The sequence below is a fragment of the Lates calcarifer genome, linkage group LG12 (assembly GCF_001640805.2).
Source record: "Lates calcarifer isolate ASB-BC8 linkage group LG12, TLL_Latcal_v3, whole genome shotgun sequence".
NCBI lineage: Eukaryota > Metazoa > Chordata > Actinopteri > Centropomidae > Lates > Lates calcarifer.
In genome coordinates this window covers 12247302-12268679 of record NC_066844.1, presented here as the reverse complement: position 1 = coordinate 12268679, position 21378 = coordinate 12247302, and the positions used below count along the sequence as shown (strand labels likewise).

General features: G+C 39.4%; 1 protein-coding gene across 3 annotated transcripts; it reads right to left on the bottom strand.

Moving 5' to 3' along the window:
- Positions 1–5564: 5564 nt before the first annotated feature.
- Positions 5565–21224, bottom strand: pdrg1 (p53 and DNA-damage regulated 1). Of its 3 annotated transcripts, XM_018681505.2 has the most exons (6): positions 21055–21224; positions 19366–19441; positions 19082–19156; positions 17332–17412; positions 15903–16029; positions 5565–5856 (listed from the first exon to the last, which is right to left on the bottom strand). In XM_018681505.2, exons 1-5 carry the CDS (start codon positions 21142–21144, stop codon positions 15947–15949), a joined length of 405 nt encoding a protein of 134 aa, XP_018537021.1. In that variant the 5' UTR covers positions 21145–21224; the 3' UTR covers positions 5565–5856; positions 15903–15946. The 3 variants fall into 3 exon arrangements, with proteins under 3 accessions (XP_018537021.1, XP_050930260.1, XP_018537022.1); XM_051074303.1 differs by lacking the exon at positions 5565–5856 and having other exon boundaries at positions 15113–16029; XM_018681506.2 differs by lacking the exons at positions 5565–5856; positions 19082–19156 and having other exon boundaries at positions 15113–16029.
- Between the last annotated feature and the right edge of the window lie 154 nt (positions 21225–21378).

The window sequence follows — 21378 nt, the reverse complement described above, 5'->3', positions numbered from 1 at the left end:
CATTTGCTTGTTTGCATTCTCATCAGGATGTGGATTCTGTGGGATGCCCCAGGTGTCAAAGCTCACCCCAGGGGTGGGATGCCACTTCCAGTGGCAGACAAAGGGGTGCCAAGGACCAACAAGATCAAGGATCCTTTGTTCCCCTTTAGGGGCATTCCTCAGGTATAAAGGTCTAGATGTCCCTATGCTCGGGGTCTTTTGCCATCTCCTGACTGCTCGGGTGGTGACTGACCTTTTTCTTGCAAGGAAAATAAAACTTTGTCGGCCGGCAGAAGTCTCTATTTTATTCTTCACCAGCAGCTGAGAAAATTTCCACAACATTCACTACTTGTTAATTCATCCATTAATTATATTCATTATTCATATGTTTTTTTTTTCATAAATACTATATGTATTAAATTGTTCCCAATAATCTATTCTCTTCATCTCATTGGGATGTACTGCTTCCAATACAGTCTGTTTATGTTAGAGCTTTTTGGATTTCAGCCCTGTGTTGCCATGTTAAAAGAAATCTGCTCTGAGGCCTTCAGAATCAACAGTGCAGGCCACTGTAATTCAAAATGGCAATGAAACTGTTACCTTGTGGATCCTTTAATCAATCAAATTTCAAGTTGGTGAGATCAGGGCCTTCTAGCAGGCCTGCACTAATGTTGGCATTTCCATGTGATTTGATTGGACACTCAGAAATTGTGCTGGTCAGAGCTAGCAAACTGCATGTATAGCTACTTGCGCAAGCTAATACATGTTAGTATAGATTTAATTAGCTGTTTTCTCAACCCACAATGGCTGAAGGAGGAGGAAAAGTTAAATGACTCTGTTGTAGAGGTTATCTACAGTAGTAGTAAATGATTTGATTTCAGATTTCCATCTTGATTTATTCTGTCTGACTGAAACCTGGCTGTGTCAGGATGAATATGTTTGCCTGAATTAATCCACCCCCCAGTCATATTAATTCTCACATCCCCTAAGACACTGGCTGAGGAGGTGGTGTTGCAGCCATTTTTGATTCCAGTCTATTAATTAACACTAAACCTAAACTCAGTTATAATTCATTTGAAAGCCTTGTTCTTAGCTTGTCACACAAGTGGAAAACACTAAAGCAAATTCTGTTTGTCATAATTTACTGCCCTTGTGGCCCATACTCTGACTTCTTATCGAATTCTCAGAGTTGATATCGAGTTTAGTACTTAGAACAGATAAAGTCATTATAGTAGGTGACTTTAATATTCAAATGGACAATGACAGCCTTTGCTCAGTATTTACTTCATTACTGGACTTTATTGGCTTCTCTCAGTATGTTTTAATCATACCCTTGACCTTGTTTTGGCCTATGGTATTGATACTGAACATCTAATAGTTTTCCCACAGAATCCACTTTTATCAGATCACTATTGAATTCCTGTTGCTGTATTACGTATCAACAGGCACAAATTTCCTTACTAGAAATCTTTCTGATAGTGTGGTAGCTAAATTAATGGAAGTGATTCCCTCTGTCCTAACTTCATTGCCAGATTTCAATTTAACAGAAGACTCCCACATTAGCTTTATTCCCTTCCAACTTGATCATCTTGTAGACAGCATTGCAGGCTCACTATGTACAATTTTAGAATCTATTGCCCCTAAAAAAGAAAGAAATAAAGCAAAAGAGGCTAGCTCCATGGTTAAACTCTCAAACCCGTACACTAAAACAAAAAACATGTAGCCGTATCACCAAACTGGAAGAATCACGCTTAGCCTGGCTAGGCAGTCTGAAAAGGTATAAGAAGGCCCTCTGTAATGCCAGAGCTGCCTATTACTCGTGGTGGATGTGATAAACTCACTGAGAAAGCATATCAGTATTACATTTCTTCTTTCCAGTAGGTGGCGCTAATACTATGACTGAAAACTGGTTTGCAGATGTGTTCAGGCCATGACAATTTTATATTTTAAGTTTAGGGCAGATTGGACAGTGCATATGGGAGTTACAACAACTTCCTGTTTAATGGTGAAGCATCACAATTCGCCATGGCGCCACAGCAAGGGTGTCCCATGAAGACTCACAGTTTTCACAATATAGCACCATTATGATCTTAATGCTTGTCTGACCACATTTGAGGTCAATCAGATCAACCTACTTAGATAAAGCACATCATTTCCTGTTACCAATAGGTGGCACTATGATTATATCCATATACTGGTTCAGGACAGGCCTGTTGTCAAACGTGTGAAATTTGGGGCAGATTTGACAAAGTATGTTTGAGTTATATCAACTTCCTGCTTCATGGTGAGACATCCAAATTTTCCACAATAAGGCATTATGAAGGCCTTAAGGCTTTCCTGACCAAGTCTGAAGTGGATCACGTCAACCTGCTAATAACAGAATGTCAAAGTCTAAAACATGTCATTTCCTGTTGTCAGTAGTGTGGTACCATAACTTTTTGTAAATATTGACATGTGGGTGTGTTCATGCCAGGAACCTTTTCAAAACTCTGAAATGTGGGGCAGATTGAACAAAGCATGGCTGAGTTACAGTTAACGCAACTTCCTGTTTCATGGCAAGGCATTGAAATTTGAAGTGCTGCCATGGCCACCCTTTGATGTCAACAAAATCTTTTAATAACTTTTAATCACAAAGGCCTTAAGAGTATCCTGACCAAGTTTGGGTTAGTTGATATGATAAATGTGTAGGAGGGGTTTGATCAAATACAACATCCCCAAATGCCAAAAAATGGCCAAAAATGAGCAAAATTTTCAAATTAAAATTAAAATGGCCGACTTCCTGTAGGTTTGAGGCCATGATGTCAAGATACTTTTTTGTGCATCTAGGCATGTTACATAATGCCTCTGAATTTTGTTCATCTTAGACAAACTAAACCCAATGGCAAGGGGGTTTTGAAAATGTTCAGGGGGGTGCTATGGAGCCCCAGGCTTTGCCAGGTCTGATGTGTGTGCAAAGTTTTGTGCGTTTTGAGCATATTTAGGCCCTCAAAAAGGCAATTTTAGTGTAACAAGAGTAATAGTAATCCAAGCAACTAAAATAGGGCCTTCACACACTTCATGCTGGGGCCCTAATAATCTGAGCAATTCCAATAGGGCCTTCTCACGCTTCATGCTCGGGCCCTAACCATTAGAGACAATATTCACCACCTTCTGCCCTCAACCAGCTCTAAATTAAGCCAAAACTCAGGATTCCTAGAGACAACTGTAACACCTAATCTAGACTGTTTCACTCCCATTGCCACCAGCTCACTTCAACTATTTCTTTATCTAAACCTTCCACCTGTCTTTTAGACCCCATCCCCACTAGGCCGCTTAAGGAAGCCTTACCCTTAATTAGCAACTCTGTACTGGATATTATTAACCTGTCCTTACAAAGAGGCTATGTGCCACAATCTTATAAAGTAGCTGTAATCAAACCTCTTTTGAAAAAGCCTACTCTTGTTCCAGATGTATTTGCCAAGTATAGACCGATATCTAACCTCCCTTTTCTTTCTAAGATCCTGGAGAAAGCAGTTGCAAAACAGCTATGTGGCTTTCTACAGGATAATAGTTTATTTGAGGATTTTCAGTTAGGATTTAGAATGCATCATAGCACAGAGACGGCACTTGTCTAAATTACAAATGACCTCCTAATCACATCAATGGATTTGTCTCTATACTTGTCTTGTTAGATCTTAGTGCTGCTTTTGATACAATTGACCATCACATCCTTTTTGAAGAGACTGGAGCATTTTATTGGCATTGATAGACTTAAACTGACTTAAACTGGTCTAAGTTCTGTCTATCTGATAGGCTTCAGTTTGTACATGTTAACAACTTATGGTCTGGTCCTGCTTGAGGATTCTACCTCTTAAAAGTAAGTTTTTCCTTGCTATATCTTTCCATGCTCAATATGACAAGTGCCTTGAGATGACTTTTGTCCTGATTCTGCACTATATAAATAAAATTGAATTGAATTGAATTGTGTGTCTCAGTTCCAACAGTAAGTCCTTTTCTATCGTTATGGAGGCTAATGCTGAAAGTCAAGTCTGCCCAGTAGTATTTCTCAGATAACTTTCAATTCGCTTTAGGGCTGAGAATGTCTGCTTGACAGAGACATTTTTTGTCTACAAATAATCTGCAGTTTCAGTGAGTAAAATGCATTTTACTTGTATTTTATTTTTTATGTCTGTCATTTTATTAGTTAAAATTGATGCTTCTGCTGGAGATGATGTGTGGCACAGCTGTGGCTGCAGTGTGTGGGGACCTATTGAATTGAAATGTGTTAACTGGGTTTTTATAGCATTACTTTACTAATTTTGGGTTTTTTATAGCATTACTTTAGTAATGGCATTTATCCTGACATGATATGCCTGTCTGTTCATTTCTATATGTTGTTGATAGTTTCTGTAACTGTGATTTTAAGGTATTAATGTAGCCTATTAAGAGATGGGGTAGAGCTAGGACAACAGTGAAAGCCTGGGTGTGAAATGCGCGGCCAACCACTGGTTAAGACATGGTGGATCAAATATGTATACCAGCTGTCAGGGTCATGAATGTCTGCTTCATTTGAAGACTGTCATGTACTTTCAATATTAAATTACCAGACTCAGACAGAATGATCTTCTACACATTGTGTATTGTATAAATGAAAACACTTTATTGTGATCATTTTATGAATAACCAGCATTTCTAAAGAGAGATTCTAACGTGTTTAAGACTCTACTCACCATGACGTGAAAAGTTGCAATAGTATTAACCACATGTATGTTATCTAAACACTATGTTAAGCTGAACTACATGTGATGGACAGTTTTATTAATTCACATTAATGCAGCACATTGCTGTAACTCATTAAACTTAAATGTGTGCCAGAGTCACAAAACAAACATTGTTAGCTTATTATTGGTTTACTTTATTTATTGGTGGTTGCCTTGACATGTGTGTAACCTGTGTGGTTCAAACAGGTCACCAGCCTGGCATGACCATGTACTGGCTGTATAGAAAATGCTAACTCATCAGCTAGCGGTAGCATTAGTAGTAGTATGTAGTAGATCCTGCCAATCACACGGTAGCTACAACCCCAAAGCATACTGTGCTTTATCATCTATTTTCCTCTTAATGTGAATGCAATTTACAAAATCAACATCATGTTGTATTGAAGACTTACATCTAGTGATTGAGACCATGGACTCATTTGGAAAATGTTCACTGAGTTAATAAATTAAGTGAGAAAGTGGTCCATTTTCTCATAGACTTTTACAATACAGTACAAATGGGCTTCTTTTTGAAACCACACGTCTTGCCCCCTGCTGGCCATTAGATAGAATGCAGGTTAAAGGCACTATTTGTCAGACCTGGAAGGAGCTTCCATTTTTATATACTGTCATGCACATGCATTGCCCACCTGATGCTTCATAGCAGGAATCTAAAAAACTCTTTAGATGCCCACTTGTATGCCATTAGCAGCATTTCTTTTTTAAATCAAGATCTTTTCATTAAAGTTTTCCCAGTATAACTAAAGTGCAGCGCTGAATTTTCATTACAGAGATATGAAGTGAGCATGGGTATATTTCAATCAGAAAGACTAAATGATGAGCCCGATATGAGGGAAACATGGAAAGGTGATTTTATTGAGACAAGCAGATTTTTTGGCGATTAGACCCCGGCAGGAAGAGGATCGCCTCGGACAGCTGGCGAGCCTGGTCGTGGCTTCCCGCAGGCCGAGAACTTCCCCCGGAGCCTAGAACCGGTGGTGGTGGTGGAGGATGGAACCTGAAGTTGGGGAGGTCTTCGTGGAGGGGACTTCAAACGAGGGGTAGAATCGGTGCGAGGTGTCCGCAGATGGGGTGGTGCAGGGGTGGAGGTGGGTCGCACGGTTTCATTGCTGAAAGACAGCTGAATGACAGCAGGGAGAGAGAATATTTTAAACTTTGACAGCTAACCAGTGATTGCTCGAGAGGCGAGCGTGCTTGGTTGTGATTGGCTGAGAGCAGGGGAGTGCGCAGATCAGTGAGGGAATGGAGCGTCAGATTTAAAGAGACAATAGGGGAAAAAGTCTTTCTGACTGAACTTCCGCAAAGCTTCATATCAATCACAGCTTGCACCAATGTACCCAAAAAAACTATGAAGTGAAGGGATAGAAATTAAAAAGGAGGGTGGCAAAAAAGTGCAAAAATATACTGTATTGGAAATTCTCATATGATTCATGATAATTGTGATTTATTAATAATTTTGACCATTTGTGTTGTACTTGTACAATTGTGTCTTATGAAATATCATATGCTTAGTACTTTTCCACATCAATAAGCTCACAGGGCACCTCGCCCCATGAAGGACGGGGCCTGATACAGGGCTGCATAGCTGTGTAATCTCTGATGCCTTTCTCTCAGAGCTGCACTGTTGTGTAGTCTCCAGAAGATGTTTTCCTTTTCGTCTCCGGACGTAACCTTGTTTTTTTTCCATTTAACCTGTAATCTATTGTACTCGGTAATCATTGTGCGTCTCATGCTTGAGGAGTACAGTGGGTTCGTTTGCAAACGTAAGAATTAAACCTACAGAAAGACAACCGTTGACTCCGTGCTTTACTGAACAGAAGATTCCCATAACAATTTTGGTGTCAGAAGTGGGATCACTCGTGTGAGACGGCACCGGGGACTCGGGGCTGCAGGTGGAGACTGTGCACAGCTAGAGTCTGGGACTCTAACCTCAACCTCCCCATAAAAGAGGGTGGAGATATGGGGGCCTGACGCCTGAGTATCGGGGCTCGCTCACCGCGGTGATCCAGCGAATCCCTTTTTTGGGGCGAGCAACCTTGTCTTTCTGGTAAGTGAATTCTGGAAAAAAGATTCTCACCACAAGGGGGGTGTGACAGACGTGTCAACAGGGCAGGTATTGGAAAACCGCTGTAGAATCAAAGAAGCTTCAGGTCCAGGGAAGGACCAGAGAAAAGTACTATAGAAATTTAATGCATTGAAATCCAAGGTCCCTACAACCACCTCAGAAATAATAAATCCTAAAATTCTTAAAAAAAAAAAGAAAAAAAGTTAAAAAATAAATCCTTAAATAAAAATAATAATAATCGAGTAAGAGAAGAAAATAATAATACAAAAATAATAGTAGTGCTAAAGCTGTAATATTAAAGATCGATTTGGTTCCAGAAATGAGCTCTGAAAATAGCAAGAGTAAACAATCAAATGATACTGATAATCCACATCTGTGGACTTCTTCTAAGAATCAGTCTATGATCATCAAATATGGCAAATCAAGTGTTGGCCAACTTAAGGTATGGGTTGAAGAGCGTGGTTTCCCATGTGCAGGAAGTTTTAGCCTAAATCAGCTACAGTTATTAAGAACCAAATTAGACGAAAAAGAAAAATTCAGTCAAGCTATGCAGAAGGGAAAAAGAAAAGTGTTTAAAGCAGACTGGGAAGCATTTGCATGTTGTTTTAAGCAAGCAAAGATCAGGGACAGAAAACAAAAGGCAGGGACAGAATCACTAATTCCTATGTCTCAGTGCTTCAGACTAGACCCTGATCTGGACTCGGCTCCACCCAGAAGATGGCAAGCCATGGAGGCCAGTGCTCCTGACTGGAAGGAGAGGAACGGCCCCGACATGGATGCAGCTGCTGCAGCTCCAGCAGCCACCACAGCCCCAGCTACAACACCACCTCAACCCGAACGACGACAGCAGGGGGACGGGACCTCCCAGTTAGTTTACAAACCATGGACATTCAACAACATGAAGGAAGCCGCTTCTCAACTCCCCTTAGTTGAAAACGGGGGAGCAGAATATGTGAAACAGCTTCTGATTTTTTGCTGACACAGCCTGGGAAAATGATGAGAATGCTGCATACAGAAGGGCAGTGGCTGGGTTCTATGACAAGATCAGGGCAGCTTTCCCTCTGAGTTTGGACATGGGCAAAATCTCAGCCTGTAGATTTGAGAAAATGAGACTGTATTTGATTATCTCACCAGGCTCACAGAGGTCCACACAACACATAGTGGCCTCCAAAGATCAGTTCACATTTGGGGGGGGGGGCACCCAATAAGCCCCTGGGGAGCACACCTGCGAGATCATTATGTCAACGGCATCAAACCAGAGAAAAGTTCCTGGATGAGAAAGGACGTGGGGGCAGGGGAAGAGGAAGGGGCTGTGGGAGATCAGACGCCTGCTTCAAGTGTGGCAAGATGGGTCACTGGGCCAAAGAGTGTCCTGTCAATGAGGACAATGAGGACAAGGCAGACTGACTAGTGGTGGAGCCGGGGCCAGTGAGGGATGCATCTGGTTCTGACACAGAGACCAAGAGACCAAAATCACCAAACAACAGATAAGTGAAAATCCACACACACACACAAATGGTCAAGATTATTAATAAATCACATTTATCATGAATCATATGAGAATTTCCAATACATATACAAATAAAAATAGAGAAAAATAAAGAAAAAGAAGAAAAAAAGGAAAATGAAAGCTGCAAGTAGCATTGAACGGGCCCCCGCACCCTGCGCCCGTCGTGGGACTGGCAGCCGCGGGGTTAATGCAGGTTGTATGACATATAGCGGTGTAACAGTGCACTGTGGCATGATGTATCGTGATTCTGAATGTACGGCAGTAAGCGTCGTGAAGCTAAAAAATGTTTTGTGATGTGACTCAGGAAGTGCGTGTTGTCTCCTGAAGTAATCCTTTACACTTCTGTGAGTGATTGCACTATGTGCCATATGAAATAACACTGGTAAAACAAGATTTAAAGTGAACAGATTTGAACTGCAACTTTCTCATCTTCCCACAACCTCTGACAATGAAAGCGTATGGTCGCTTGCTTTCCCACTGACCACAAATCAGCTGAGTGAGTGACTGTAGCAGGTCCATCCCTCCCTCACTTTTATTCCTCTGGTATAATTAGTTTCTCTGACAGTTAATATTTTTCAGAGCTCATCATCTGTGACAGCTGTAACTCTCGGCTGTTGTGACTGTATTTTCTCTGTGGCATCAGAACATGTTACAACAGCCTCACAAACTCCTGCAGATTAAACTGAATTAACCAACAGTTTTAAGGCTGATTAACTCTGAAAAATTCACTCTATGCCGACCATAAATATTTGCTAGCCTAACCACATAATACGGCTACAAACAGCCCACAGTACAACACTCTAAAATACTGTAGTTACACTAGTACTGGCTCCACTAAAAAAGAACATCTGTTGTAAAGAGTGGAGGCGTGATTGTATAGCCCTAACATATAAACCAACCGTGACTTTACACCTAAGTTTCAGGGGAAAAATATTGCCTTATATTACTGCCAATACCGCATCCGATTTTGCACTGTAGTGTGAATAAAAGAATAACTAAGTGGAATTTAGTTTTCAATAAAGAAAACATTCTAAGAAACTGGATTTTGTGGTAACAAGAGATTTGAGATAAGAGCTTTTCTGCAGTTTAAACTATGAAATTCTAAGATCTTGGTTTGTTTTCACCCTTTCTTCATGAAACGTATCCTTGGAGGAATGGTGAGCGTATCAAACCGTGAGCCCTGTATTGAATATAAAACTGAATCCTTAGCCCATTAGTTGCATATTTGAATCATGCATGAAGACCTGGACACCTGGACAGATAAGCACTAAGGCAGGCTTAAGCCTCTGTCTTTTTGGCCTCTTTCGTGGCAAGTACCATCTTGAGTAGTATTAATCATCTCTGAACACATGTGAAATGGATCTTTGTCAGCCTGCTCAATGAAAGACAATGATGTATGAGACATATATTTTCCTGTTGCCAGTAGGTGGCGCTATCAATATACTTGGATATTGACATGTAAATGTGTTTTAGCCAAAACTCTTATCAAACATGTGAAGTTTGGGGCATATTGGATAATGTATATGTGAGTTACAAGAACTTCCTGTTTCATGGCAAAGCTTCAACATTTGCCATGCTGCCATGGCACGGTTGTTTAATGAAGACTCACAATTTGTGAGCATCCAAGATTGACTGCCACCAGAAAAGTGTTGAAAGTAATTAGGTGGTGCTAGAGAGCTGCTATAGCATACCCAAGGACAATTGTGATATCAAATCAAAGTGCATAGATGTTTAAACTTGTGTAAAGTTTTGCGCATCCTAAAGGCCTCAAAACTGTGATCGAAGAATGAAAATTGATGCAGGAAATCCACAATGGCTGACTTCAAAATGACGAAAAATTTTCAAAAAAAATTTATGATGAGAGCAATGAATTCCCTGAATTTCATGAAAATCCAAACAACTTTTTTTGAACATGGCCTGCGTTTGGGGGTGCCTGGAGCCCGACCATGCCCGAGCCCAGTCGCTCAAGAATAATAAAATTTTCACCAAGTATGAGGTATATGCCAAGTTTTGAGAGCTTTTGAACATCCTAAAGCCCTCAAAAATGTGATTGTGGGTGGAAAAATAATTATAATAATCTCTACAATAACAACAGGTTACTTCGTTGCCAGGGATCATAGGGCCCTAATTAAAGCTGCAAGCAGCATTGAATGGGCCCTCGCGTCATTGCGACTCGTACAAATGCAAGACTGTTGGACACAGAACAAATGAGTTAAAAATCACATACTGTGCTCCTCAGCCGGATATTTGTATCATGCATGAGGTCAGCCACCTGCACAGATATAGGCTAATAAATATAATACGTCTCTGACCTAATGTGAAATGGATCTTTCTCAACCTACAAGTCATACGACATAGTTCTGAAATTGCATGACCATCGAACACAGAACAAATGAGTTAAATATCTCTTACTGTGTCCAGTAGTTCCATGTTTGTGTCATTCATGAAGGCAGCCCTGTGCACAGACAGACCCTTAGAGGGGCTTAATCCTCTTCAGGGCTCCAGACTAACTTTTCCTCTTGTAGCACCGGTGCACCTAACTGAAAATTTTAGGAGCACGAGCCCAAAAGTTAGGAGCATGTTTACATCAAAATCCAATGCAGGATATTCATATTTTTTCCATGTTAACTATATTACTGATAAATGCTTTAGTGATAAATAAATAAACAATTTACATAAATAAAAACGTGTTGTTGTATTTTAAAGGTAAAGGTATTATTAAAATCTACACAAATGATTTAAGTTGCCCTTTAATGTGGGAGAAAATAAAGTAATCCACATTTTTGAGAGTGATTGCACTGTGTGCCATAAAAAATAACAATCGCAAAAAATCTCTGGTTAAACAAGGCTCATAGTGAAGTGATTTGAACAGTGATTTGCTCATCTGCCTAAAGTCAGGGATGAAGCCACTAACCAGCTGCAGGGATGGGTATCATTAGGATTTTATCTTTATCCATCCAGACCCCTATCAGTCTGGCTCAGACTGTTACGGGTTTTTTCATTTATCATTTTGCAAAAGAATAAATTCAGGACAAGAGGAGAATTGAGTTATATATTAAATACAACTGTTTGTCTAAGAGAGTGAAGTTTAAAGCAATTTGTGAAATTTTGAGATTGGTGGGAAGCTAACCAATCTAACTAGACTACATACAGACGAGTTTTCATTTTAGCTTGTTCTGGCAGGACACCAATGGACACAGAGGTGTACTATAGCTGTCACAAGAAACTGCATTAACATGTAAATCTCAATCAACCCTGTGCGTAATTTCTTAACAGACCCACACAAAACAAAACATATACTTTACTAATTAATAATTTACATAAATAACAATGTGTTTTTTATTTTAAAGTATTATTAAAATCTACATGCATAATTTCAGTTGGACCTTTAATATGGGAGAAAATTTTTTGAATTTTCAGGCATGTTTAGGCCCTCAAAAAGGCGATTCATTTGCCACCGGAAGAAGAGAAAAAAAAAATTAAAGCTGCAAGCAGCGTTGAACGGGCCCTTGCACCCTGCACCTCTAGGGGTCCCTGCAGGTCGTACAACGCAGTTCTGCAATTAGCAAAATTTTCAAATTAAAATTAAAATGTCTGACTTCCTGTAGATTTGAGGCCATGATGTCAAGAGACTTTTTGGTGTGTCTCGGGCATGTTACATCATGCCTCTGAATTTCATTCACCTCGGACAAACTAACCCAATGGCAAGGGGGTTTTGAGTGTGTCCAAGGGGGCGCTATGGCGCCCATGAATGAGACCCCTGTCAGATGTCAATTTTCACCAGGTCTGATGTGTGTGCAAGATTTTGTGAGTTTTTGAGCATGTTTAGGCCCTCAAAAATGCGATTTTAGCGTCACGAAAATAATAATAATTCCTACAATTACAATAGGGCCTTCGCACGTTAGTACTCGGGTCCTAATAATACACAGAAACCACAAAAACTGAAGCACAATGGCTGTACAAAACTGCAAATCTGACAAAACTAGAAAATCTATTTCCTACAGAAAATGCAGTGTGAATGCTTACAGCTGAATGGATTGCTTAAGTAATGTTGAAAAATGGCAGAAATTGTTGAAATGCAGAAAAAGTTAAAAGTTGAAAGCCAAAAGTAACTGTTGAACCAATGTTGCAAAATTGCTGAATATATAAATAGCAGAATAGCAAAATTGCAGAATATATCAATAGCAAAATAATAAAATAGCAAAACTGTAGAATGTAACAATAGCACAAAGGTAAAATAGCAAAATTGTAGTGTAAATGCCATAAATGTTCAGGAAAAGCTAAACATTTTGATAGCTGATTGGTTTCTGTAGCATAAAGCATGGAAGAGTAGTAGGAAAAAAAGATAAATGCAGAATTAAATGTTAAAAGTCAAAATGTTAACTGGAGCTGGAAACTTTAGTACATTAGATAAAGAAACAGAGAGAGCAGTGTGTGTGTGTGGTTGTGTGTGTTAACAGCACAGAGTAGGGGAGGTCTGAGTTACTGTCCATCACCTGCTGCAGTAAACTGGCCTTGAGAGTCACACAATACAGAGATATAGCTCAACGCACCTCTGGAACTTGTGCTATTGATTAAAAAACCATAACTACTATTGATGAAATCTGGTAATCAGCCAAGACTTTAGTGAACACATACGTGTATCATTTGTGTAGATAAAGTGGAAAAAATCACTACAGTGTCGCAGTTTAAAAACTGGCTGTGTACTCTGTGAAGAGGAGCTGAGATGGTTTTACATTGCACTGTACTGAGTAGTTGAGGGCTCCTCAGTGCTGTGCTACCTGAAAAAAACTGTCAATCTTGTGGCTTAGGGAGTCAGAAATGAGCATGAAATATAAACTGTGATTAGTCAAAAACTATACAAGATATCCAAAAGCTGAATGTAAGCTTAATAGCTGAACTTATTAGGACCTGTTTAAACTTAAGTCTGAAGTCTCTAGCATAAAGTATGCTGAACTAGTTACAGTTCAAAGAGGACGACGTTTTAGAGGAGTTGAATATTCTCTCCATTGATTTGAAAAACTTGCAGAAAAAGCTAAATATTTCAAAAATTATAAATATTGAATGTAAGCAGAAATGTCCTAAAAGAGCTAAACATTTTGATAGTTGAATGGTTTTCATAGCACAAAGTATGCAGAACTAATTAGATGCCAAAAAGACGTACGGAAGAAAAGTGGCCAGAAGTTCATGAATGGAGAACAACAATATTGTGAACGCTGACTCACACTAACTAGAAAATGCATTTCCTGCAGAAAATGCAGTGTGAACGCTGCAGCAATGCTTAAAATAGCAGAATATATGAATAGCAAAATTGCAGAAAAAGTTTAACCTTTTAAAAGCATAAAAAGTTGAATAAGCATAAATGTAAAAGGGTTGAAAACATTTTGACAACTGAACATCAGGGTAATCAGTAAAGTTTCACTTCGGTTCAGGGACCGGAGGAGCCTGAGATCAATCTGCCAACCCTCTGAGTGGAAAACGCCTACACTACCTGGTGCGCCACTGAACCCCAGACTGCAAAGCTCTTGGAAAATTTGCATATACAGTAGTGTGCGGAAGTTTTAGGCAATTCAGATATTTTTACTTGTATCCTTTACCAGTACCATCAGGGAGGTGTCTGATCAGTCCCAGATTAATTCTGCAGAGTCCAAACACAAAGTCAGATGTAGATGAAGAGACAGAAGACACTGATGATTGTGTCCAGTTCTCCCCCAGTATTGGAGCTGTTTTAAAGGCAAAGGGGGTAGGGACAGGGGTATAATAGGAAATACTGATCTGATTTAGTTTTTTCCTGTTTGCTGCACTGTGCATGAGGTCAACTGATGAATAAAAATTATTTTATTATCCTCACCTTTTTTTTTTACCTGCTTAAAACTTTTGCACAGTACTGTATATAGATCTATCTGGTATACAGATTTAAAAATAAAGCTTTTTCTTTAACATCTTAGTATTTTCTCTGAATGCTTGAGTAGTTGAGCATGAAATTATACAGCATGTGTCCACACTCCAAACTCAACAGGACAGGAGATGTGACGAGTTGAATAAATAGCGAACCACAGAAGAGCTCCACACTCTAGCTGGTTACATAGCACCTCCCACATAAAACCTCCCATAGGGACTCATTCATGTTTTTAAAAATAATATAAAATCACTTATCGTAGATATCAGCACCATAAGTAATAGCAGATATGTCCTCAAGCTACCTGACATTTAAGCTTTGGAAGCATGTCTCTAGCTGTAAGCGTTTAGGACTAGTTAGCGACTGAAGAAAAAGCAAAGTGGCCAAAAGTTTACAGAAACAGAAGAACAATAGTGTGAAAGCTGACTCAGCATTCACTCTAATAATAAAGATTAGAAGAACAACAGTGAATGCTTAATGCTGAATCAGCATTCACACTAATTATAAAAATATAAATATATTTATTCAAAGATTAGATGGTAAATAAATGTCTTACACTGTACACAGATTTGCTAGAATTTAGCACAGTGTGTTTGCTGAATTTCACAATTCACTGAATTCCAGGCCACAGCTCTGGTGTGTATTACATAGCTTATTATAAAGCAGCGCAGCATTACTCCAAGAGAATCTGAAGACTAGTGAGGCTGTGTAAGAAAATGGTGAATAAAGGCTTTATGCCTCAGCTGTACACCTTCACTGTACTGCCATGTTGTGACCATGAACGAGCTACATAGCCTAATTTGATTTCTCACTTGGACCCCAAACTATACCAGTCAGTTCACGTTCTTCAGGTCTTCTGCTCAATCACATATAGCATTTCAACAAAAATGTTTCAAGGAAAATTATGAGTTGTAACAACTGACTTTATAGTTTCAGTTCTTAGTTCTATTGTTTACAACATTGTACTCAAGGTAATTGCTGAGATCTGGGAAAAAAGGCCCTATGGTACAAGAAAAATAAGCAGTCAGATATAAGCAAAATGCCCAGGTTGTACTTGGAAGACAAAAATCAGAGGAAAAGTAAAATAACCCAAACACCATCACACTTTGCAATGTTGGCATGTTCTGAGATCTCACCAATTACTTCAGTGAGAAAATATCATTCTAACTGATTTTAGAATGGATGACCAGGTACAAAAATAAAAACTAAGTTGTAATAAACTATAGTTTCTGTTCAACTTTGACCATTTTTACCAAATTTGCTTTTCAGTTATATTATTTGAAATGTTTATGATTTGGAACAACACTTGATGTGGACCTGACTAGCAGTAAGCTTGCTAGGACACCAGCAGTCAAAGTGAGGTCAATGACTACACAGTGCAAAAGCTACTGCGCCAGATATGGTTTTAACAGTCAATAACAAAAGAACTATAAGGTTAAAGGCAGCTGGCAAGACTCCAAAATGACATTGTCATTGCTTTGTGTTCCAAGTAGCTGTGCTTACGCTCTGTTTAGATGCGGCTTTAAAGCAGACTGATGTTTGAATAAGTAAAAATATCTGAATGTCATGTTTACAAAGATGTCAATATATTGTTATATTGTGGCTCTTTTCTGGATTCTGTGTTATCAGATCATCCAGAGGATAGCACATTACAGTACTGAAGCTGCAGGTGGAGTTCTCAAGCAACTTAACATGTGATCTTTGTCCTTTGTCTTCAGAACTATGAAGATCTGATGTCATCTCTTTAAAAGAATGTTCATGGCTTTGATTTCATCACTGGATAATGGAGACAGGTTGTAGCCTCTCAGCTCAGGTTGACCTGCAGACAAACAAAAAGACACGTCACCAAACAGACCAGTTTTGACTTCAGCTATCAGAAAGTGTTAAAGAGGTATCATTCACAAAATGATAGCAATTAAAATGTTTGCATCAGAAGTAGGGATAGACCAATTATCGGACGGGCCTATTATCGGCGCCGATATTCAGCATTTTGACGCATATCGGCATTTGCCTTATTATTTTGGCTCTGACCCAGCCGCGCCTCTCTGTCTCCAGCATTGTCCCACCCACAACACCATCTGATTGATTACATGCAGAGCCACAGGCTCACTTGAGGCAGGACATTTCCATTTCTGGTTCCAGTGTACCAGACCATTGTGGTGAAGAGGGAGCTGAGCCAGAGGGTAAAGCTCTCGATTTACCAGTTGATCTACATCCTGTGGGTAGTCACCGAAAGGACGTGATCGCGGACTAAGCAGCCGAAATGAGTTTCCTCTGGAGAGTGGTGGGGCTCAGCCTTAGGGATAGAGTGGGGAACTCAGACATCTGGGGGGAGGCTCTGAGTAGAGTCGCGGCCTACTGGGTGCCTCCCTTTGGAGGTTTTCTGGGGCACATTCTACTGGGAGGAGACCTTGGGGTAGACCCAGAACTCGCTGGAGGGATTATATATCTCATCTGGTCTGGGAACGCCTTGGGATCCCCCGGGAGGAGCTGGAAAGTGTTGCTGGGGAGAAGGATGTCTGGAATACCCTGCTTAGCCTGCTGCCACTGCAACTTCATCCTGCATAAGCCGAAGAAAATTGATGGATGCAGCACCTCTGTACAGCATCTCGGCTGGTTGTCAGACAACCTCATGGTGACAAGACTATGTAAAGAGTTAGGGGTGGCTGTGGCCCACCAATTGGAAGGTCAGTGGTTTGATTCTGGCTTCTCCAGGCCGCAATTCAAAGTATCATTGGGCAAGATACTGACCCCTGAGTTGCATCCAATGTGTGTGAATTTTGCATCCAGTGGTTTGTGAAAATGTGTACACTTTACATGTAGAACAAGTGCTATATCAATGTGTTTGAATGGGTAAATGCCAGCTGTAGTGTAAAGCACTTTGAGTAGTTGATATGACAAGAAAAGCCCTACACAAGTGCAGTCCACTTACCATTTAGTTAGTAAATTTTAAATGTTTATGCTAAGCCTGCCACCAGCCCTTAACACACAATCAAGGTATTAATCTCCTTATTTATTTCTCAGCAAAAAAGCAAGTAAGCGTATTTGACAAAATGTCAAACAGTTCCTTAAATGTGCATGCTGCAAGTGGCCATTTAAAAAGCCAAAATTCTCTTCATACCTTGCATCTCATTGAGACAACTGACTTTTGCTTTCAGTCCTTCGCGAATGTTGTTTATCTCCTTTTCCAGCTGTTCCTGGTCTGTGGATAAACACCAAAACAGTTTAAGATGATCATATTTAGCCCTGATACAATTGTATGCCAACATTTGGCCACACCAAATTTTGAGGTGAAAAGAAGTACATCAAGAAGTACTACATTAAAGATAAACTTTTCCTTCCTGAGACTTACAGACTCACAAAAGTCAAGGCCTTAAGTATGCAAAACAACATCTGGATAAGTGAGAGTCATTTTGGAAACAGGTGTTGTGGATAGATTATGTTAAAATTAAGCTGTTTGGGGTGTAGGTTGTATTTGGAGAAAAAAAGCAGAAGCATTTAATGAAAAAAACAACCCACCACCTGTTAGGCATGGAGATGGAAATATTATGATTTGATGTTGTGTGGCAGTCACTGGCACAAGAAAGACTGCATGAATTGAGAGTGAGGGGTGGCAGGCGTTGACAGCAGGATGGTGAACCAAAGCAGACCTCAAAATAAACTTGAACTACTTTAAGAAGCACAAGCTGAAGCTTTTGGAGTGACCCTCACACACCCCTTACGTAAACATCATTGAAAATCTGTGGGTAGATCTTAAAGATGCTGTGCATGCAAGCAGCCTAAGCATATCTCAGAACTTGAAGCAAGCAAGAGTTTGTGAAAATTCCTATATCAAGAAAAGACCACATTAGGAATAGACCGATTATCGGCCGGGCCAATTATCAGCATCTGCCTTTTTTTTTCTTTTTTTTAAATTCGACGGCCGATAAGAGATCAATTTAAAACTGGGTTATTTTGGCTCTGATGCATCCGAGCCTGTCTGCAGTCACTACTCTGTTTCCAGCATTGTCCGACCCACAGCACCATCTGATTGGTTACACGCAGAGCCACGGCACAGGTAACAGCCAATCAGCAGTGAAAGCTGTGCATGCACAGTGCTCACACACATGGCGGAGAGGAGAATAAGTTTTGCCAGGTGGAGAAGTTCCGAGCTAAAAGATGCTGCTGACCCAGGGAACTCCCTGCACTTTTTGTTTTTGTTTGAACTTGAAACAAAGATAAGTGAAAGATAAAATAACAGTTATATTGAAATTTTGGAAAACTTTATTTACTGTAGAAAACTTTAGGGAGCTATTTATTTGTTTGTTTTCATTTAACTTTATAACACATGCAGCTGAGCCTGGGAGCTCCCTGCACTTTTTGTTAGAATTCTAAAACAAAGATGTCTATTGTCTAAGATAAAAACAAACTTTAACATGTGCAAATCTGAAAAGCTGTTTCTCTAGACCAGTGTTTCCCAACCGTTTTGAGCCACGGCACAGCCGCGGCATTGTCTCACTCGCAGCATGACTATATACTTTCGTATTTAGCGTGATACTGCCTCTAGTGAAAGAGCATGTAATTGTTCTGCCTGTCACTACACACCGCTCGCTTAGAGTACCAATCAGGTGAACTTGGATAATCTTCCACGGCACACTTATGTGCCGCAGCACACTGGTTGGGAAAGACTGCTCTAGACCACATCACACAGCACATGCCACAATTATGCTTTAACTTGTGAAATAAAAAATAACAAGTCCACTAACATTTGAAGAAAGGCTAATTTCTAATTCACTTTTTGTACACAGTACTTTATACACAGTTTTAAAGTATTTCTGATTTTAAACATAAATCTACCTAATATATTTAGATATTAACTGGTGGTTTTTTACCTCTCTGAATCATCTGTCTTGTCATTGATTTGGGAAATTTGATGAACATGTTTCCAAAGCAAACCTTGACTTTTTCTGTAAATGACAGAAGCATAATTTCGTTTACAGTACAGCTCTAAGAAATATTTATACAACTGTTGTTTCCACTGTAAAATTATTACAATCAGTGTTTACATATAACCTAAGCCAATGAATGTTAATGAGTGCCCAGTGACAAATGTGACTTAAACAGGATGCACTGAAACCTCAACATTACCATGCCTTGATGATGAGGCGACACTCACCTGAATCTGACATTCCAGTTTTCAGTGCATTCAATGCCTCTCTGTTCCTGTTTCTCCTTGTGTCCAGGTCCACAATCTGAAACATCCACAGAGAACATTATCTCTTAATGTTACACAGGAGATGTGCTTTTTCATTATTGAATGTGAAAGATAAAAACAAAAATAGAGTCATATTTGATAGTAGTTGTATAATATAAATTTGGAATATTGTACAGTGTTTTATATCACTGTGATTTACTGTGTGACCATCAAAAATACAAACCTATATTAAATATCATCTCCACTGAACACTGTCAACTCTGAGACTATATACGTGAGACTGCATGTCTTTAGACTACATATGTTTTTACTGTATGGTGTTTCCATTATTTGTGCTCCTTCATTTTGAGGTGGACAAATTATCAAAAATAATTTCAATGTAATGTAGGCCAAAAGGTTACATTGCTCAAAGTATTGGCTTTTTCATCAAACTTTCTGTAAAGCTGAAATACAATATTGGAGTTGTGTGTAAGACAGCCAAGCAGTGGCTATTTTTATTTAGGAGTTTTAATGTGACAAATGTCTGAAAATCACCCATAGAGTCAATCCTAACTAACATCATGTCCAGGTCTTCAATTCGGACCATCAACTAGATTAGTAAAAAGTAAAAATAACTCAGCCCCAAATGTCAGATGTCTACACTTAACATGTAAATCACCCACAACACAAAGGACTTCACACACCTTTCATAGCTGATTTCAACCCCTCCCATAAAATCTTCAATGGATAATCATGGTCAGGAGCACCCCAGGGGCTTAGGACTTCAGATGCTGTATGAACTGCAACATTATCAGGTTAAGTACAGCTGGGGATGTTTGCTACATCTCTCTCCTTCATCTCTGTCTATCTCTCTACTATATGTAATAAGGGCATAGAAATGTAAATTCTTCCCAGATCTATTAATATTATAAACACAGTGTGAAGAATATCCACATTAACACCTATGAAAATTTTGCACTTTGCTACTTCTTGCAATGCTTGGAATACTCTGGTCAGTGAGGTTAGACAGGAGAGACTTTAATGTATACTTGATGTTTCCTATGTTTTGACTTTCCATTTTTGTAATTTTATATTCTACTGTTTTTAACTTTTAAAATCTTTTTAATAACCCGTGTTTAATCGTTGCCTATATAATCTAGGATTTATTTGCATCTGGCTTTATTTTTGCTTTTTCTTTTCCCTATGAAACACTGTGTAACTTGAACTTTGCAGTCAAAATGTAGACAGAAAACCTCAGTATTGAATTACCGATTGCATTTTCTGTCCGAGGGCCGTTCAACAAAGACAACCTAACATTAAGCAAGTTAGTAATACACGCTAATACTCACAGTACTGGTGGACTGTATTGCTTTATAACGGCATTACATTTCTCTGGTCAGTATAACGTTATTCCCTTCCCATTAACATAAAGATACCAAACCATTTTCTGGTGTAGATGTATTCATTTCACGCGAAAGACAGCGAAACTGCAACCGTAATCATAGCTATAATAAACTAACTGTAAAAAAAACAAACAAAAAAACGCTTGTTAGCTTAGCTGCTAACACTGTCAGTAACAGCTCTGTTAGGTGATATATCCATCCACCCAGATGGCTGTGCTCTGCATACTTAACATACAACTTCGTGGTTACCAAGTAAGTATTTAAGTACTTGTTGTTTAGCGGTGAGAATATCCTCCGCTCCCTCCTCAACTTCTGTCAAATATTTCATAACACGCTGAGAAACAGCATCCATTTTCATCGTCTTTGTTTTCCTTCTTCTTAGTCTGGTGCTTTCTGGTGGTTTTCTTGGTGCATTGCCGCCACCTTGTGCATTGGAGTGGGAGGTACTAATGTGTAGGCCTATTCTTCTGCTAATTCTGGTATTTTCCAAAAATGTAGTGCGATCTTTTCCCAGTCTGTTTTTGAGAATCCGTCTTTCCTGCTGGTACTGAGAACAAAAAAATAATTACACATTCTACTTTTCCCCTACTTT

Bases quoted from the DNA above. Each gene is read 5' to 3' on its own strand.
- pdrg1 (XM_018681505.2), bottom strand. From the start codon at position 21,144: ATGAAAATGGATGCTGTTTCTCAGCGTGTTATGAAATATTTGACAGAA. The intron at 19,157-19,365 runs GTGAGTGTCGCC...TGTCATTTACAG, and splicing joins AACTGGAATGTCAGATTCAG to AAAAAGTCAAGGTTTGCTTT. The intron at 16,030-17,331 runs GTATGAAGAGAA...GTTTGTCTGCAG, and splicing joins TTGTCTCAATGAGATGCAAG to GTCAACCTGAGCTGAGAGGC.